This window comes from Pan troglodytes, chromosome 8 (assembly GCF_028858775.2).
Source record: "Pan troglodytes isolate AG18354 chromosome 8, NHGRI_mPanTro3-v2.0_pri, whole genome shotgun sequence".
NCBI lineage: Eukaryota > Metazoa > Chordata > Mammalia > Primates > Hominidae > Pan > Pan troglodytes.
Window position 1 is genome coordinate 89164464 of NC_072406.2, and position 20790 is coordinate 89185253.

At 43.0% G+C, this 20790-nt stretch overlaps 1 protein-coding gene across 36 annotated transcripts in view; it reads right to left on the bottom strand.

The window, feature by feature from the left end:
- Positions 1–20790, bottom strand: part of KCNMA1 (potassium calcium-activated channel subfamily M alpha 1) — a 764605-nt gene that overhangs the window by 75903 nt on the left and 667912 nt on the right. For all 36 annotated transcript variants that reach the window (XM_054659718.2, XM_016918668.3, XM_024346463.3 and 33 more), the window contains 2 exons: positions 4984–5107; positions 369–593 (listed from right to left, as the gene is read on the bottom strand). In XM_054659718.2, coding sequence (XP_054515693.1) covers positions 369–593; positions 4984–5107 — 349 coding nt within the window. The remainder of the gene's footprint in view (positions 1–368; positions 594–4983; positions 5108–20790) is intronic.

The following is a 20790-nucleotide window of genomic DNA, read 5'->3' on the forward strand; positions in this document are numbered from 1 at the left end:
GCCATAAGTATAATGCTATAAATAGTTCTGTAAGCAAATCCTTACTATAAACATCATAATATAACAATGCTCTAGGTTTTGTATAGGCAGGAGTGAGAGTGTTTAGACGCTGATATGGTTAATATACTTGATACAAGCTAAACTTCATCCCTGATGAGGGACTGAACTTGGCTGCAAATTCCTTTTAATAAGGTCTCCCAGGGTTTGGATTTTCCTTGACAGAGCATAGGGGAAGTGCTGAGTCCTCAGGCCCATACCCAGATGAAGAAGCACAGGCATGATCAAAGCTACAACTATTATATCCATCCGGGATTTTCTTTTGTGAATGAAAAGAAGAAAAGACATCAATAATGTGACCTTGGACTTACAGGCAATATGGACACTTTGGGGAAGTTATGAAGCGTCTCCCATTCCCGCTTGAGGTACTCAATAGAGCCCACAAACACAATGTGCTTGAGCTCATGGTAATGAAAGTTGCTGGCACGGAGCGGCATCACCAGGTTCCGGAGGCCGATCAGGGCTGAGCTGACATCGCCAAAGATGCAGACCACGACATGGCCACTCAGGACGGTCATGGCAGCTTCACTTCGAGTCTACAACAGGGAGAAGTGGGTAAGAGTCAGAGAGAAGACTGCATAGGGCTGTTGTAAGGAGTGAAAAAAATCATTTGTGCAAAGAATCAAGCAAATATTTGCTGAGAGCTTACTATGTGCTATTATTTTTATTTCATCAATGTTATATACGTGCCATATAGAGCTATAATTTGAGCATGTGTATATGTATTATATTTTTGTAATAAATCTGTCCAAATGTATAGCCATACACATTGCTACCTTCTTTGACAAAAGATTTAAGAAAGATATGCCATAAATACGTGTGAGCAGACCTTCATAATAATTTTCAGGAGGTAAAATAAAAAGGAAAAGGAATATTTATGCTATTTGGAAAGAGAAGTCTTAGTTTCCATGAAATTGTTGATTAAATGAGCTGCCTTTTCTGGCTTGCTTGCTGAGATGATGATAAAATGGTCAGATGCCTGCACTGGGCTCAGTGGGAGAAATTTGACTTTAGAATTCTAGACTTATCAGTGAGATGTCCGTGCATCAGCAGGTGGAATATGCTACCTAAAGCCAGGAGTGGAAAACTATGAGCCACAGGCCAAATCTGGCCCACTACATTCTTTTATATGTTCAGTGAGCTAAAAATTGTTTTTGTGCTTCAAAACGGTTGAAAAAAAATCAAAAGAAGACAATGTCATAATCTGTGAAAATTACATAAAGTTCAAATTCCCATAAAGTTGTATTGGAATGCAGCCATGCTCATACATTTAGGTATTGCCTATGGCTGCCTTTATGCTACAACAGCAGAGCTAATCAGTAGCAACAGAGATCTTATACCCTGAAAAACCTAAATTTTTCATTATATGACTTGTTACAGAAAAAGTTTGCTGACCCCTGTCCAATGCTGCCTTGGACTTTCCAGGGACATTTCTGGAGGGGCCTGTTTTGCTTAAATCATTCAGAGAAAAGATCTCCCCAAATAATCATTACAAGGGGCTAGAGAGAGATTAGTAAGAGCAACAGGCCAGTGTCTTCCTCCAACTCCAAACCTCTATCTACAAAGGAGACAAATGAAAGAACACAGTCACTCTATTAGAGGAGAACCCCCACTTCCCAGGAAATACAAATGTTTAGTCACTGCTGGCCCTTTGATTCACTGAGCTAGTGAAGCCAGGAGGCCAGCTGTGGACCTTTCTCTGCCTTTCCTTCTGGTTCAATGCCTCCCATTCCTGTCCACCCACTGCATGCCTGGATGGCCCCATGTGGCTTACAATGCTTTGGGGGAGGCATATTAATGTCCACTGTACATATCAAACTCTGCTTGATTTAATCTCTAGAATTGACCACTGCATTGATTGTATAAATGCCAATGTTGCAATTCACAACAATGTCAGGGTTATTACAGTAACCCCCAAGGAGAGGAGGAAACTAGCTTTCACTCTCTGATCATTAGAATAAAGCAGGGGCTGTCACCATTATTGGTTTCCCTCTGCAATAGTCCAGGGAAACCGGAGACATAAGCTATAAGAAATGCCTTAGAAACTGTGACCAAGGAAGACCCACTGGGGAGCTCACATCACATATCCCCACTTCCTGCAGAAGACCTGGAGTTAGTTATCTGGGCCGCACGGAAGTGCAAGTGCCTGGGTGCCACCAGGAGACAGCCAACCAGTCTATAAAGCACTGTTATGTGATGGGGCTCCTAATTATTTTTAATTGGCCAGGTCACCTGGGAGGCTAGCTCCCTTCAACAAGCCAGAGGAATATAAACTGGGCCCACGGTGGAAGTGAATTCTAGAATAGGGAGGTGGGGAAGGCACAGTTAGTCGAGTGGCCGAGGCACAGATGCTGACCCCAGGAACTTCGATCTGGGATCAAAACACCCATCCTCAGACTGGCCACAGCTACATCACCCAGAGAACCTTATGAATATCCTAATTCTAGAGCCTCAGCCCTGGTGTGTCTGATTTTGCCGGGTTTAAAGCACACTAGAGAGAGAAACTGATCATTTCTCTATGTATCTGGAATTCCCATGCATCCTTCCAGGCCCAACCCAAGCACAATCTATGTGTATATGATGGGACTTGCCTGGTCACTTAAACACACCCTAGTCCTTCTCCCCTACATTTCAATAGCATTTTGCACCTCTTACCACTTAGCTTTAAATACACTGTTTCATGGGTTACATTTTATATCTTCTCTCTAATTAATCCAGGAAATTACAATTGGGACTATCTCTTATATCTTCAAATCCCCAAAGTAGTTAGTTTCCCGTGCCCAGTGGGTACACAACCTCAAAGCATCCTCATGTAGCTGGCCCTACCTGTCATTCTTATCTCTAGCCGTGTTACTTTAGAGAGGGCTTCTTGGATCATACTTTCCAGACAGCACCTCCCAGTCTCTTTCTAGCCTACAATGCTGCTTTACTTTTTTCAAAGCATCCTATAAATATCTGAAATGTTATTAAGTACTCATTTGTCTACCTAGAGATAACTCCTCTTCCCCCAGCCCCACCCTGCTAGAACACAAGCTCTGTGAGAGCAGTCGTTGTCAGGGATTGCATCTCCAGTAACTAGAATGGTGTGTGGCACATAGTAGGCCTCCTGGAGATGTTTTGTTAAATGATGTTATTTTTCATAGGATAGAAGTAGTAACTCACCTCCTTAAACTTTTTTATGCTGGCAGGAGATGTTGATTGAATATCAGTTGGCATGCATACTACACCAATATCCAGGCAAGTCATTAAAACCCTAGGTCCCAGATACGGCATCCAGCCTGTGACCTGCCACAAGTGGTAACATCAGGCTAAATTTAGGCCACCAGGGCAAAAGTGCCATGAATACATCAGAATGTACATATATGGCTGGGGGCAGTGACTCACGCCTGTAATCCCAGCACTTTGGGAGGCCAAGGTTGGCGGATCACGAGCTCAAGAAATCGAGACCATCCTGGCCAATACAGTGAAACCCTGTCTCTACTAAAAATACAAAAAAATAACTGGGTATGGTGGCGCGAACCCATAGTCCCAGCTACTCGGGAGGCTGAGGCAGGAGAATCGCTTGAATCTGGGAGGCAGATGTTTCAGTGAGCTGATAGGGCTCTGCACTCCAGCCTGGCGACAGAGCCAGACTCTGTCTCAAGAAAACAAAACAAAACAAAAATAATGTACATACGTGAAGCAGCTTTGCGAGTAGAACCATTTGCACTCCTGGTCAGTTGGACAATGGCTGTTTGCTAAGAATTCTGACTTTCTGTGCTCTTGCCTGCAACTTTCCCACCTCTGAGACAGCCTCTAGCTTGATACTGTATTGGCTGTTAATGCTCATTTATAATTAAGTTGAGAACACACATACACATAGATAAAGCATAGGGGAAAGTCCAGTGTGTTAGCATACAAAGCCATTCCGAGGACCCAGAACAGTCTTTGTTTAGGAAGGGTGGTCCTGACATCAGAAATGATAGGATTTTCCTGGCTGACAAAAAGGAACAGACCCATACCAATCTGGGGATTAGAGGCCCAAGGGAGAAAGAACCCTTCCATCTGACTTTCCTGATTATTAATCCATTTTTCATGGATTAGCAAGACAATAAACTGTAGGAAAGCCAGTGTAGGCATTAAGACCCAAAGCTGTTAATAGAACAAGGGCAGAGAGTAGAATGGATTGTTACCTATGCTGACATTCCTGGGAGAGACTGGGTGAGCCCACTGCTGCTATGAAGATGTTCACAAGCCTTCCACGAAATAGGGCTCTGAGCCCCAGCCTCCCCAAGGGGACTGTAGTTCATTATTGTCATCATTATGTCATGCATCATCATGCATTTGCCTGTCTACAACATGCACTAAGAAAGCTCACAGATGCACAAGGCTATTATCTATAAGAATACAAAACATTGCTATAAACCAGTAACAATACAGGCAGCATTCAGCTTTCCTTACAGCATTTAATAATAGTAAGAATAAGAGGTAACTTTACTGAGTCATCTGTTGGATTTTAATCTTCACTACAGCCCTATGAGTTAGGGTCATTCTCATCTCATCTTTTTACAGATAAGAAAACCGAAGTGCAAAAAGTCAAATGAATTACCCAAGCCATGCAGCTAATAATTGGTACAGGCAGGCTCTGACACCAGCGCCATGGCCACAGGAATTATGTTCATACCACCTCCCACCATGCCTTTCCCACAGCAAGTGCTCACCTACTCTTATGAGGAGCCAATATATTCAGAGATTGAAAAATCTGAATATTGCTTATGTTCTGATCAGAGGTCTAGCTGCTTCAATCTATGCTCAGAATTTCACTCATCAAAAATAATTAGGACCAGGGACAGTGTTATCCCACTGTCCCACTAGGGAAACCCCATTCCTAGCAAATGTGGTTTAGGGCAGAAGCGGGCAACATCAGATGCACAGTCCCTCACTCACCAGGATGACTTTCTCTATCTCCTTGGGTGCACACCAGTGAAACATCCCAGTAGAGTCGTACTTCTTCACATTGGAGTCCATGTTGTCAATCTGATCATTGCCAGGAATTAACAAGGGGTCATGCCTGGGAAGAAAAGGACAGGAAAACCTAAGTGGAAAAATGTGATAAATTATAAATGGAAAGTGCCCCCTGAATTACATCTCAGAGGATGTGAAAGATGCAGAGGAAGTGGTTGTCACTGAAGGCCATTCTTCTGCTTACAGAATCCATCCTTTGAGAGACAACTGCCCCAAACCACCACCCCACTTCTGGAAGTGCAGCTGACCTTTGTCAGGGAGCATTTCTGCCTTTCCCCCGCTCCTCTTTTCCTAAATGGTCTTCCTAACATTTTGTGGATTCAGCCTCCCTTTTTAAGGCTACCTCACTCCTCTTCCTCTCATTTTACCAGCTATTCGATCTCCCCAGCGTGCACACACACACACACACACACACACACATACACACACACAGACAGACACACCAAAGGGTTGCTGTGAGCCTCGGCAATGAAGAGGAAGGAATAGGAATAGAGCCTCATGCTGACTGACTGGCATGAGGATGGAAAGCCAATTACTCGCTCCTTCTGACTACAACTTCTGACGTGATGCTCTTCGCAGTAAAAGCTTTAACAGGCTGCACTTTAAATATTTTAGCAATTTGCCCAATCAGATTTTGCTCTCCCTGGCTGAAGCCTTTAAAGATTCAGCAGCATGTCACTTCAGAGCAGACTGACTACCAAATGCCCACATCTGGAATACATGATTTCAATACTAAACAACACCCTCTCTCCTTGCCTTGACAACTGTATATGCACTAACCATCCAATGATGCTCCCCGCCACCTTCACCTCCCAACTGCTGCATATCTTAGATGAGAGCCTCAAGCTCAGATGCGTCTTAATAAACTTGTTTCAAATTCTCAGGGCAACATTCACCCTCTATTGCCTTGTTTATTGGTGGAAAAGGAAGATGCTTCCATAAAGGCCTCCCGTCTAGTGGGTTGGCAGAGCCTCACTGACAACCTTAAGAACTGCAATGGAATCAGGCAGGTCTAACAAGCTTATAGCACAATAAATAAGCTCCTGCACCTTGAATCATAGTCAATGTCCATGCTTTTATCTCTGATAGTGATTCAGCACCTCGGGTTTGGGAAGTCATTGTTCCTTCCTGCAAAACTGGCCATATAATTAGGACATTGTCCCAGCTATACTTAACCACTCTTGAAATGGAGCTATCTTTTCTGAGTAATATTGTCAACACAAGACAGAAAATATACATCGGGTCACATTCCATAAATTTATTGTAAAGTGATTTTACCTTTTGAAATTCTATATTTCAACATCAGAGGGTGACTTTTTTCTTTTCTTTTTTTTTTTTTTTAGACAGAGTCTCACTCTGCAGAGGCTGACTCTTATTTACTTTTTACTATTTGTCCTTCTGAAATGTCTCCGATACTTCCCACTTATATGTCAAGAGTACAGAGTGGGACAGCAATCTCTCTTCCATGGCCCAAAAACCTAGGATTAAGCTTTTGAATAACTACCATGACCCTCCAATACGCTCCCCACTCCCACATAAGGTGAGAAAACTTTCTCACTGCATTTATTTATGCCTGAGAATTTGCTTTTAGACTACACCAAATGACAAATACTATGTGAAGCAAACTTGCAAAGTTATCTTCAACGAACATGCTAGACTACTATAGGAATATCTGTCATATCTGATCTTAAAAGAAGAACAATCCCACTCCGAGTAGCATCTCAGTGTCTGGATTGTTGAGAGGTCTTGAGGTATGTAAACCACCAGGCCATCTTCCAAATACTGAACTTAGTCAAAGATGTTAAGATAAAAAGGCTGATAAGAACTATTTACAGATCAGGGTGAGAGCACATTTTGAGGGATGTTTTTGTCCTTGAAGAGTCTTTAACAGTTGCATAGATATCTATTAATATTATCTGGAATAGGTAGGTAGACAAAAGCCATCATGGAGAAGAGGTTTGAGAAAATGAACAAAATTAACTCTTTCCAGCCCTTGAAGAACATATTTCAGTTGCAAGAGGATATTAGTAGACTTGCCCTGAAGATATAGAGCCAGGTTCAAATTCTCTTGCCCTGTTTACTGGTTGGAGAGAAAGTATTACCTCAGGATGACCTGAGACCTGCCCCTAGTGCATTTAGGATTTAAAAGATACTCAGAACTATGTTCCCATAATATCAGCAAGCAAGCAAATGAAACAGCAAGCTGACAAAAAACACTTTTAGAAAATGTGTGCCTTGGGGAAGAGGAGATACATTTTGGTTTGGTATACTTGATTCTTTCTGGGAAGGAGTCAGACGTTGGTAACAGGGGCCTACAACTTTCATCCAGAAAAGCAAATAAGCAAGCCTGATGATCGATCGCCTTTCAATAAAAAGAAAAAAGGCAGCTAATGTCAAGCTTCATTAACTGGGGTAGTGGTTTCCAGAAACCAGGCATAATTTCACACTGGAGCTCAAGCCATGGTTTGCAATGGAACATCCAGAGGCATCCAGGAAGTCTTAGAGGTATGCCACACTACACTCTACTCCCCACACATCTCTCATCCTGGCCTGGACCATTTAAATATTAAAAATCCAGGATTTCCCCCAAGAGACTGACCTGAGGAACATCAAAAACCTCCCGGAACAAAGACATTACCTTCTCTGACCAGCATGGTACCTGGAATTCTAACTTTGGTTTATTGAATCAGTAAAGCAACCAATTGAATCAGTAAAGCAACCAATAGGAATCCCCTATTCTGAGCATGGAATGGAGGCTACAGTAATGATTAAGATAAAGTCCCTAGTCAAAGAGAGGTCCACAAGATAGCAGGAAAAAAATATATATACACCAATAGTTCAATAGTTACAGTACCTTGTGGCAAGTGTTACAGCAAAGTACAAGGTGATATGAGAATACCAAGAAAAAAGCTGTTCATATCCTGGTATTTGGGTAGCATTAAGGAAGGTTTTGCAAAGAAAGTAGCATTTGGGCCGGGCGTGGTGGCTCAGGCCTGTAATCCCAGCACTTTGGGAGGCCAAGGTGGGCAGATCATGAGGTCAGGAGATCGTGTCCATCCTGGCTAACACGGTGAAACCCCATCTCTATTAAAAACACAAAAAAATTAGCCAGGCATGGTGGTGGGTGCCTGTAGTCCCAGCTACTCTACTCGGGAGGCTGAGGCAGGAGAATGGGGTGAACCCAGGAGGTGGAGCTTGCAGTGAGCCGAGATCACGCCACTACATTCCAGCCTGGGCAACAGAGCGAGACTCTGTCTCAAAAAAAAAAAAAAAAAAAAAAAAGTAGCATTTGATCTGAACCATGAGAAATGAAGAGGAATCTCAGCATGTTGCAGTGTTGATCCACTAATAGCCAGTAGGACCCACCCAGAGAATTGAGGCCCAAATGAAAAGGGCCAAATAATGGCACCTAAAACCATGGCTGAAGATGCTCCATACCATACCACCTAACCTAAGGTACAGAAGACTCAGACCAGGCCTTCCAGCTGTCTCCAGATGTGCAATGACAGTCAAGTCGAAGATGGATTAAACTGATTGAGTATGACTGATTGACAGCAGACTAAGAATGATCCATGAGATTAAGAGAGAACAAAAATCATGGTTCCAAAAAAGGAAGAATGTTATAAAAATTGAAAGTAATTCAAAAATGAAATGAGTTGTTGCCCAAGACAGTGGGTTTTCTATCATTGAGACATTCCACAAGAGCAAGGGATACATGAGCATATGCATATAAAGGTTGGGCGAGCCTAGAAGATCCTGAAGGTTTGAAGCACTGTGCTGTCACTGGAGAAAGACACAGCTGGAAGAATTTTGAAAGTACTGGACCATTGTTGGATATCAGAAGGCTGGAGAGCCCTGAGTAGGTAAAGAAAGGTTGCTAGAGTGAAGATGAGAGGTAAGCAGCATGGGAGAGGGATTAATTTATGGCTCCAGTAAGGGCCAGAACTGTTACACACTCACTGGATTTCACAGTCTGGGAGTAAGCTGGGAACACAATTCGTTCCAGCAACAATAGAGTCTGTAACTGTTTCTGGCCAGACAGTATAAATTTCTTTACTATGGCTGTTGCTGTAGTAATTTCAAGTGCCTTACGCTGGCTTGTGCTGCAGAGAGATCTCTGGAACAGGTGGAGAGTGTACAGTCAGTTGTCCACAGGGACTAAATCAAAGTTTCTAAAGCTTCTATTGCTAGAAGAAAGTCCAAGCATTTGCCATTGAGCACACCAATCAACACTGCTGTGATCCAGGGAGACCCAGAGGAATTGGGCAGCTTGTTGTATGGAAAGGAGGATCATGATAAATCTCCCTGAACAAGGGATCCCAACATCTTCAGTTTGCAAGGTGATAGAGACCCACTTCCAAAGCCTCTCCCACAACTCCTCAAAGACCAGTTAGTTGAAATCAAGGACCAGGATTAGATATTGTCTTTCACATCATAATGACATTACCTAAGTCTTCCACTCACAAAGTAATTTTCAATTTCCCTAAAAGGCACCATAATTAATTCAAGGCTCACTTGTCACTTGCGACTTAGCCAATGTACATGCCCTATTTTAGGGTAATAGAAACTCTATGATGTGAGATATATCTGCTGTTTCATTTTTATGGGCTGAACTGTGTTCTCCCCCAAATTTTTATGTGAAGTCTTAACCCCCGGTACCTCAGAATGTGACTGTATTTTGAAATATGGTCTCTAAAGAAGTAATTAAGTTAAAATTAGGTCATTGGGGTGAGTTCTGATCCAATAGGACTGGTGTCCTTACAAGAAGAGGAAATTTGGGCCAACTTTTCCACAGGAGGGAAAATCATGTGAAGACAGAGGGAAAAGACAGAGATCTGCAAGCCAAGAAGAGAGGCCTGGAACAGATCCTTCCCTCAGTACCCTTGGGAGGAACCAACCCTCCCAGACTTTCATCTCAGACTTCTAGCCACCAGAACTGTGAGAAGCTCTGTTGTTTAAGACACTGGGTCTGTGATACTTGATTACAGCATTCCTAGAAAATTAACACAATAGCCCACCTTGAAGAAAAACAGGCACAATGTATCAGATATCCCTTAGCTGAAGGCCCCCGGCTGCCCTTCTTGAATCTTAAGTTTTTCTTGTCCATTTAAGGGGGGGAAAAAAGCATCCTGCCATTATTTCAGGAATACATAGACATACATATGTAATACCCAGTATCTCCTCTAAAGGTTTTCGGCCAATATCCCTCCCCTCTCCAACCACCTTCTCTACCCCACCACCAACTTACAGGCATGTTAGATCTGCTCTGCCAGAGTGGTAACTTCTCTCCGTCTTTAACTTAGACATGCATTTGAGGATCAATGCCAATGACAGCCCAGCTTAAAGCAAAGAGGAAGCCTGAACACTTGCCAGCTAATTTGAGCAGTCTGACTTATAGAGTCCATCTCCAAATGGAGTGTTCAGGGGTTGATACCACTAAGGGCAGGAAACCACCTATTTCCTTAGTGACAGTATACCATAGTGGTTAAGCGCCCTGGCTCCAGAGCCAAAATGTCTGTCTTCAAGGCTTGGCTCACCTATTACTTGCTAAGTTGTACATTGCCTTAGTTTCTTCATCTGTAAAATGGGAATGTTAATCATTAGCATTATTCAATGGATTCCATTTGAGGATTACATGAGTAAAGATATTTCATGCCCTGAATACAGCATCTGACCTAGAGCATGTCCTCAAGAAGTGTTAACTAGTCTTATGGTTATCATCCTTTATACTTTGCTTAGGACCCACTCATGTATTACTAGCTCTGATTATGGTGAAAGGAGGCAGGAAAGGGAGAGCAGTTCAATTATAAAGATATAGAGCTACTGCTATTATTTCTACTACTGCTACTATTAATACTACTACTATTGCTGCTACTAGTGCTATTACCATTGTTGTTACTATGATGAATAGCTGCCATGAGTCCAACACTTCCAAATGTTGGTGCACTAAAACTTTTACCTACATTTTATGATTTGCTACTCACAAGAACACCTGTAGGTAATTTCTGTTATTATCGAGCTCTGTGTATACATGGGAAACAGAATAGATAAGTAACATGCTCAAGTGGCACAGCCAGTGAGAGGAGAGGCAAAGCCTTAACAAAAAGGTCTACTTGGCTGAAGGCCAGTGCTGCAGGGTGCCCACCTCATACCCTCCCACTTTAAGGAGGCAGCTGTATCTTGTTCATTCTCCATCAAAACACCCCAAGTTGCAGTGTTCTAAGCAGCCAAGAAAGGGAAACCAGCATCGCAGGCATTTACAAAATGCACCACTTATGTGAATGATTAGCAGAAATTCACCCCATAACCCTTGCATCTCAGCTCCCCCTCCAGTGTCCACAGCTAGAAATTCAGTGTGCCTAAAGTCTAATAAGGAATACAGGCATGGCCAAGTATGGTGGCTCATGCCTGTAATCTCAGCATTTTGGAGGGCTGAGGTGGGCAGATCACCTGAGCTCAGGAGTTTGAGACCAGCCTAGGCAACATGGTAAAACCCCATCTCTACAAAAAATATAAAAATTAGCCAGGCAGATGGTGCACGCCTGCAGTCCCAGGTACTCAGGAGGCTGAGGCACGAGAATCACTTGAACCCAGGAGGTTGAGGCTGCCAGTGAGCCGAGATCACACTACTGCACTCCAGCCCAGCAACAGAGCCAGACCCTGTCTAAAAAAAAAAAAAAAGAAGAACATAGGCATACCTCATGTTATTCAACTTTGCTGTATTGCACTTTGCAGATATTATGGTTTTTGTTTTTTTTTTTTTTTTTTTTTTTTTACAAATTGAAGGTTTATTTTTCCATTGCTACAGCACAGGCAGAGTAGATTTCACATAATTCTTAATGCCTATGGGATTTTCAGAATGTTAAATGAGCTTTGACTTCAACTTAAAGTCACCAGCTGCATTAGTTCCAACAAGAATCAGCCTGTCCTTTGAAGCTTTGAAGTCAGGCATTTACATCTGTTTACAGCATGATCTACTGAATATTTTAATCCTGCTGTTGAGACCTACTGCTCAGAGAAAAAGATTTCTTTCAAGATGTTACTGCTCACTGATAATGCACCCAATTATTCAAGAGCTCTGATGGAGATGTATAAGATGAATGTTGTTTCCATACCTGCTAGAACAACTACCATTCTGTAGCCCATGGATCAAGGGGTAATTTTGACTTTCAAGACTTATTACTTAAGAAATATATTTAATAAGCTATCACTGCCATAGTGATTCCTTTGATGAATCTGGGCAAAATAAATTGAAAAACTTCTGAAAAAGAATCGCCATTCTAGATGCTAATAAGAACATTCGTGATTCATGGGAGGAGGTGAAAATATCAACAGGAGTTTGGAAGAAGTGAATTCCAACCCTCATGGATGACTTTGAGGGCTTTAAGACTTCAGTGGAGGAAGTAACAGCAGATGTGGTGGAAAAAGTAAGAGAAATAGAATTAGAAGTGGAGCCTGAACAAGTGACTGAATTGCTGCAAACTCATGATCAAACTTGAACATAGGAGGAGTTGCTTCTTACGGGTTAGCAAAGAAAGTGGTCTCTTGAGATGGAAGCTACTCCTGGTGAAGATTCTGTGAGCATTGTTGAAATGACAACAAAGGATTTAGAATAGTACATAAACTTAGTTGATGAAGCAGCAGCAGAGTATGAAAGGATTGACTCCAATTTTGAAAGAAGTTCTACTCTGGGTAAAATGCTATCCAACAGCATCACATGCTACAGAGAAATCTTTTGTCAAAGGAAGAGTCAGTCGATGCAGCAATCTTCATTGTTGTCTTATTTTAAGAAATTGTCGCAGCCACCACAATCTTCAGCTACCACCCCCCGATCAGACAGCAGCCACCAACACTGAGGCAAGACCCTCTACCAGAAAGAAGATTAAAACTCACTGATGACTCAGATGATTACTAGCATTTTTAGGAGTAAATTATTTTAATGAAGGTATGTACACACTTAATAGACTACAGAAGAGTGTAAACCTAACTTTTATATGCACTAGAAAAAAAAATGTGTGTTACTTGCTTTATTGCGATATTCACTTTGTTGTGGTGGTCTGGAACTGAGCCTGCAATATCTCTGAGGTGTGCCTGCAAAAGATCTTTGTTTTGAGGATTTGAAGAGCAAGAAATGCCACTTGGCATCAATTAATCTCAGGAAGTGAACTAAATGCCCTGCTACAACAGGAACAGAAAAAGCTCACCTTGAAGACAACAGCCTAAAGCAAAACCACAAATCCCTTTTCTAGCAAACCTGCTGTGAGGAAGCTGATATCATATTTTAAAGTGCACAATTTCCCTTACAGGCAAAGACAGCAAATCCCAGTTCCTTCGGTGGCACTGGGTTCAACGCTGGACTTCAGAAATTTACATGAAAGTACAAAAAACCAGCCAAACACACAAAAATGTTATGAAAAAGGAAAGTTACAAAATGGCTAGAAAATTGCATTCTTTTCTCTGCTTGATTTTCAAGACCTCATGTCTTATCACACGATAAGGCCTTTTCTGTCATTATGAGCATCCCATCCAAATTAAGGGCATCCTACAGTGGTCTCCCTGGGAGATGAGAGGCTTGATTAAAAGGAGGTGAATTTCTCATCCCTCTGCAGACCTTTTATCCGAGCTGCAAATACTGACTTTATTGAGCATCTATTATGTAAGGCACCATGACGGGGCTAACAAGACATTTCTCAGGCTTCACAGTTTGGCTCAAGTGTTCCTCATAAAGCCATCATCCTGAACAGCCAGAGAGACTGAAGTTATTTTCCCTTCCTAGGAACTTCTAGAGATGCTCCTTCGGCAATAATAATTTCCATGTCTGTTTTATCCATTAGATGGTGAACTATTTAGGGGCAGGGATCTATTTTGCTCTTCCATGTATTTCCAGAATCCAGCAGAGGATGCAATCAAACTAATTAAAGGAACTGATGAATCATCTCTAGTCCCCGAACACTCTTCAAGCAGTCAACAGAGACTCAGCAAACCTTTCGTGGAGATCCAAAACGTGTGCAGTGAGAACCTATTTACCTCTGATATCTTGCAACAATTTGTTTTTGAACAATCAGGGTTCTTGCATCATTTTTCATTTACAGGGACTGCGTATGAATTAGGACACAGCGCATTTGCTATAAAAAGGGCATTGTGATGTGAAGGACAACCCTAAATTATGTCTCTAACCAGTCAAGGCTGCCTGAAGTTCGCCTGGAGCCAGCTGCTGTAACTAATCAGCAGGGAGGACACATGTCAGTGGTCAGACAGATGTTCTTAATTAAGCAACTATTTGGTTCTCCAGTGCAAAGTCTGAACACTTCTTAGAGATGGGCCCCCATCACTTCAAGCTCCTCTCACTGTTCTGATTCTTCAAAAGAGTGGTTCTCAAACTGTGGCCCAGACCAGCCGCATCAGCATCACCTGGAAGTTTAACAGAAATGCAAATTTCCAATCCCCAGGCCAGATCTGCTGAATTAGACTGTGTAGGGCTGTGGACCAGCAAGCTATATCTTAACAAAGCCCTCCAGGTGATTCCAACACCTGCTAAAGTATAAGAACCACCACTATAAAGTTTTGCCCAGATGGAGAATCTATATGGCTTCAGTAAATCCTACCCAAGTTAGCAATTGTCAACTACACACAGATTATGAGGCTGTAGTTCTATTCAGCAAAGCCAGGACTACAGCTAGACAAGGGAGGTGCCTAGGGTGCAAAATTGAAGGAGGCGTCTCACATTCTGGGTGTCTACTCTGATTCTCTGTGACTCTGTGGAACTCGAGGCATTGTGTCAACACTTGATTCTTGATGGGGATTTACTGACTAGATGCTGCACTAATGACTCTCTCTTGCTGACTTCTCTTCCCATGAGCTAATCAGCAAATAAATTTAAACAAGCAAATTAAATACTAGTCCTCGCAAAGTGCAATACTTACAATTCAGTGTTCTACCCTTCTTTAACAACATGGTATCTAGTCACTAAGAACTTGAGTACAATGTTCAAGAATATCAGGCCACACAGGTCTGTCTCAGCCTGTATCAGACACAGAAGGCTGGATTAGGTCTTAGGTGGTCTCCTCAAAAGGGCTCATAGTTGGGTGTTCAGCACCATAAATGGTTCCAACTGGATCTGCCTCATTCTTGGGTGCCTTGGCTCCTGGGTGATTACTATTTCCTGATACTTCCTGAGGCTTTGCAGGGCAAATCCTGGCTCCTGCCTTAACTCATCCTTCAACAGGGCTTCCACTCTCCTGATAACGATCATCACCCCCGAGACACCACTGCCCACCACCCTCTCCCCATCTCCCACTTGACGGCCATCCCTGGAGCCACACTGACAAAACTCTCAGGCCAGGCTGTAGCCACCCTGGCAGAACTAGGGTCCTTTTAAACTTCTCTGCATCTATCTACTTGCATTATTTTCCCTGCTGCCACCTAAGATGTCATCTTGTGTTAGGCAGCCAGCATTCTCAGAAGAAGGAAATTGTTGCCTTTATGTTTGGGAGACAGCCTGGGAGAACCAACACGTTCATCAGTCCTACAGGAGGTTGTACAAGATGCTCTTGACACGAGGGCAAGGTCATGACCATCTGCTGAGCATGAACTTGTCCAGGGACCTGTGTGGTCCACCCAAGCCTCGGTACCATGACACAAACTATTTTTTTCTTCTCCAGTCCTGGGGGAGGCCTGTCATATGCTATCAGCTTGTGCATTAAGAGGTGAATTTACTTAGCTAAGCTGTCCCTGCCTTCCTTCTTTCTTTTGCCCAGTGGAAGGAATTGTGAGGGTGACTTGGCTGAGTCCATTTTGCCATTTTCTATTACTAAAATCTTTCATGCTAGCAGGCTCTGATGTGAGAAGTCCTAACAAAATGACCCCACGAAAGGTTTGAGTCAAAAGAGAGGTGATGAGACTTAACAAGTAGATGAGTTTATTTCACTTAATGACCAGGAGATGCCCAAGAGGATAATCTGTTTTCCTCAAATCATATTTTGCCTCCCATTCAGGAAACTAATGTCTAATATTTTCTGGGTCTCCTGACACGAAACTCTCCTCAAAATGTTCAATTTCTTTTTTCTGGGTGTTGTCAATTATCCTTGCCAGCCCAGCTGGGTGCTATCTGTGTAAACTGCCCACCTGATACATCCTATATAAATCCTAACTTTCACTGAAGTTTTCATTGAAAGTTCATAGGGTTGGTAAGGCCCCCAAATTAAGAACTCTTGACCTAGCTATTTAGAGACAAAGTCTGTGCTCCCCAGGACTTTACAAATGAGGAAAGATGTAGCTATCCTTACAAGGCACCACCCCACTAAGTAGGGAGAATTGGGCCACGGGTGCTTGATGATTTTAGAGGAAAACTAGGATGATTTTAGAGGAAAACTCTAGGTCTCAGGACTGATGTCAGGAATTATGTGTGTCCTTGGGAAAACTATGTATCCCAGTCCTAGTCTACTATTCTACAGCAAACCCTGAATGGCTTAGCACCCAAATGGCCTTGGCAGAGGCTGGGGTTGAGTGGGCCTTCTATTTCACACCCCTGTGCTTATGTAGTGTGTGTCTCAGAAATCTCCTGATGGAGGACTACCAACCCTTCTCTCTGCTGCCACCAGTGATTCCCCCAAAACATAAGTTAGGTTACCGCCTCCTCAAAAACCTTCAGGGGTTCCCTAATGCCTATGACAAGCAAAGCGTTCATGACTGGGTGCCAGAATACTCTTACATTCTCCACTCCATCTAGGCCACTCCAAAGACCCCTGGCTATAGCCACACCCAGGCATTTACTGTGGTCTGAGCACTGTCCCTATGTCCTCCATCATCCTAATTAGGGAAAACTTACCTAGATTTACCAGACTTTACATCTCTGTACCTCAACATACTCACCTGTAAAATGGGGGCAAGAGTAATATCTACTTATAGAGTTGTAGTTAGGACTCAGTGAGTTATAGGCATCCAGTCTCGGAATGATGCCTGGCATCTGGTAAACCTAGACAGGTAATATTACTAGCTGAGCATTCTCCTCATGGTATGGAACTAGGTTCAATAAGACCTCCTCCTAAACCAGGCTCAGCCTCCCAAACCAGAGGTAATGACAGCTCTTTCTATTCTCACAGCCCATGCTAGTGGAACCCCCAGCTTGTTCTTACCCAATTCTGTGTTTTTATGTGCTTGTCTTCTCCTCTGCTAAACTATAAGCATTTTGAAGGCAGGGATCTAGTCTAATCTATTAGACTGTGTGGAAGTTCTTTAAGGGATCTAAAGTCATTTGGGTGCTAGACTTTAGATTCCTTAAAGAACTTCCATGACAACTTGCACACAGTAGGCTCTCGCTAAATATTTGCTGGATGGGAGCTAATCTGAGAAAAAGATTAAAAGCAGGCAGCCGAAGTGCACAGACTTTTTGGATTCCATGTGAGGATTCAGTGTGAGAACCCAGGTGTTTACTCCATACCACCTACCCATTGGAGAAATCTCATCAACCAAAAAGCATTTGTATATGCAACTATGTGGAGGTGGCTCTGGAATAAACTGAACGTGATTGTAACCAGGGATCCTGAATGGAGATTTCAGGAATCCATTAATCTACTTCAACTGTGGTCAAAAGGGGATCAAGTGTACTTTTTATTTTTTCCTAGAAAGACTTCCTAGAGAGTTTTCATTGAAGGTTCATAGGGTTGGTAAGGCCCCCAAATTAAGAACTCTTGACTTAGCTATTTAGAGACAAACTTTGTGCCCCCCCTAGGACTTTACAAATGAGGAAAGACATAGCTATCCTTACAAGGCACCACCCCACTAAGTAGGGAGAATTGGGCAACGGGTGCTTGGTGATTTTAGAGGAAAACTACGGGAGGCTCCTTCAATAATTCCACAGTAAGAGACCAGGAAGGAAGGGAAATAACAGGCAGAGAGAGCCAGGGACTTGGAAGCCTCCATGGCTCACACCTCCTCTGTGGGTGTGGAGCCAAATTTATCCATCATTACACGTGTGTCCTCGGCCTAGGGCCCAGACACTCGCCATTCAGCTCTATCTGGATGTGAGGGTTGTTTTCTGTCGAGGCGACTCAGAAACATACTACCTCAGGATCCAGATATACAAAACAAGGCTGTTCACCTAATGATCGTGCAGAGTTAAGTGACACTTAAACACTAGGGTAAGCCTGATACAAGAACAAAGGGGAGGAAAAGACCATTAGTGCAGAGTCCCCGTTGCATCTCCTGCTGGCAGATGATTTGGAAGGAGCCTTCACGCAGGAGCCTGTTTTATTTGCAGAAGCCACAGTGGTAAATTACAGCCCATCCTAGCCCATTCTGGGCTCTCCAGTTCCTCTTGGAGCTATTCCTATCACTGCCCATAGGCCACTAAAACCTGCCCGCATTCAGAATGATTGATTCTGCTCAAACTGCAAGCCACAAACTCATGTCGAAAAATCCACTTCAAATAAGTCATTAGCTTCCTTTATGGATTTTTCAGGTCATGAGGAATAGGACCTGAAAGTCCCATTTACTAGAGAGTAGAAAGCAGGTGTCGGAAGAGGCGGGGGCAACTGGAAAAGCCACAGGGAGCTGGGAGAGCCCTTGTTTTCTGCCAATCGACAAAGGGGGTTTAGCAAAAATGGACCCATGACTTCATTGCCAGTGCCAGATATTCAAATGTAAAACAAAGGGCCCTGGGGTCTTTCTGTAAACTGGAAGTCAAGGGAAATGGAGAGAGGGCTCAGGAGGGGTCCATCTTTGCTCCCAGGTCAGATGGAGAATGTGGAGCACCTGGGACATAGAAAGACGTGGTAAGGGAGGAGTGTCTAAGACTTTCTCACTTGTCATGGGATGGCCCATTCCAGCTGGGCTGTGAAGGGAGACCATGGTGGGCTGGTGGGATAAGACATCCCAGCGACAGGAACTGAGGCCTTAGCAGCAGCCCAAAGGCAACCAACACGAGAAGCCCGAGTTCTGTAGCTTGGCAAGTTTCCACTCACCACCTGACCCACGTTTAGCAATTCTGATGTACCATGAAACAGACAGCTCCAGCCCAGGATGACTGCCTCCCTCAGCCCCTCTCCAGCAACGAATGAAAGCAAGATCCACTTTGAAAATTCTCCCCCATCATGCAAACTGACACAGGCATGCTTTTCAAAAACCCACAGCCAATCTGTTGATCATTACTTATTTACAAAGGCCTTCGGGCAGAAAGTCCTGTAAAAACCATACTTGATACGATATACACTAGCTTTTTCTGCTTGTGGAAAAAAAGTCCCCCCAAGGCTACCTCAAACCATCACTTTCTATTGCACATAAAATGTAGCGTGTAACACTAAAGTATTTAATATATATGGTATAATATATCTACAGGAAAGGCATTTGTGTAGAAGTATGTTACCCTGGATTTGGTAATTTGATGTTTTGCTGAAGGCTACGACTTAAAAAAGCCTCCACCTCATACAGAAGACCTGTCATCTTGGTACCCAAGAGCCAACAGAATAAAGAAGTACCCTTAAGCAGCAAAACTTTGACACAGCTTTGAAGCATATGAAAACAGTATAACTCCTCAGAATTATTATTACTCAAGATCAAAGAAATGAGCCATACTTTACATAGCAAACAGGGACAGGGAATTTGGCTCCAAAGGTTTCAGATTTTTCAGACTTCTCTTTATTTATTTATTTGCTTCTCTAAATTTAGGTGAAGGAAAGTGGCTGGGCTTTTCTCTACTTTAAATGGGAATAACTATTAGAATTAGATAAGGTGATTACCTAAAGGTGAGTAAATAGGAAATGAATGCTAGCATGACACTGGCATCATAAAAACGAAAAGCTTGGCAGTTGGCACATTTTATTCCTCCTCATAAACTGTAAACAAGCATGCAAATCAGCCAAACCCAAGGAAGGCTGGGTGAACCGGAAGGCAGAGAACTTTTAAGGAAACATTTAACAGGAATAGATGGTGATATGGAAAAGGAGTTGGGCGGGGTGAGTCTTCCACGGAAAACCTGTGTCCTCAACCACATGAAGAAAGACTGCCCTTGCCTATTTTCCAGAAAGGTGGATGTGGAGGGCCAGGAACATGCAAATGTTATTGAATATGGGGAGTGGAAATCACCACTATTGTATTTCAAAAATCAGAGCCGGTGGCCATGAAAAGACAAAACTAATGTCAAGATGGCAGGCATTTCCAGAGCAGAAACCACATAGGGTGAGCAGTGCAAATCTGAAATCACTCCTGTTTCATTTGGGTGGTAGAGAGTCAGGATGTCGGAGGAAAAAAATGCTGGGATTGGCAGATGAATTGAAGACAAAAAGGGGAGATAAAAGACAGATAGGCCAAGAAGAAGAAACTGCAGAACGCTGTTGAAATTTGACTTCACTTGCTATTTACCAGAGGAAGCCATAGTCAAGAAAGAAGTGAGGGAGAAAGAGAGAGAAGGAGGACCGGAGGGAGGGAGGGGGAAGAAGGGAAGGAAGGAAGGAGGGAAGGGAGGGAGGGAGGGAGGGAGGAAGGAAGGAAGGAAGGAAGGAAGGAAGGAAGGAAGGAAGGAAGGAAGGAAGGAAAGGAGGGAACATGTACATGCATGCTGTATTTCATAATTAATATTGCTTTTAGCCTGAGCAGAACTGGATTACTTTTGAACTTTGCTTTGGCAAGTCCACAGATTATTAGACTTTTTTTTTTTATCAGTCAAAATCAATTAACAGAAATTTGATTTCAATCGACAGGATAAAAGGAAGGTAATCTTCAGGTTCATTTTTG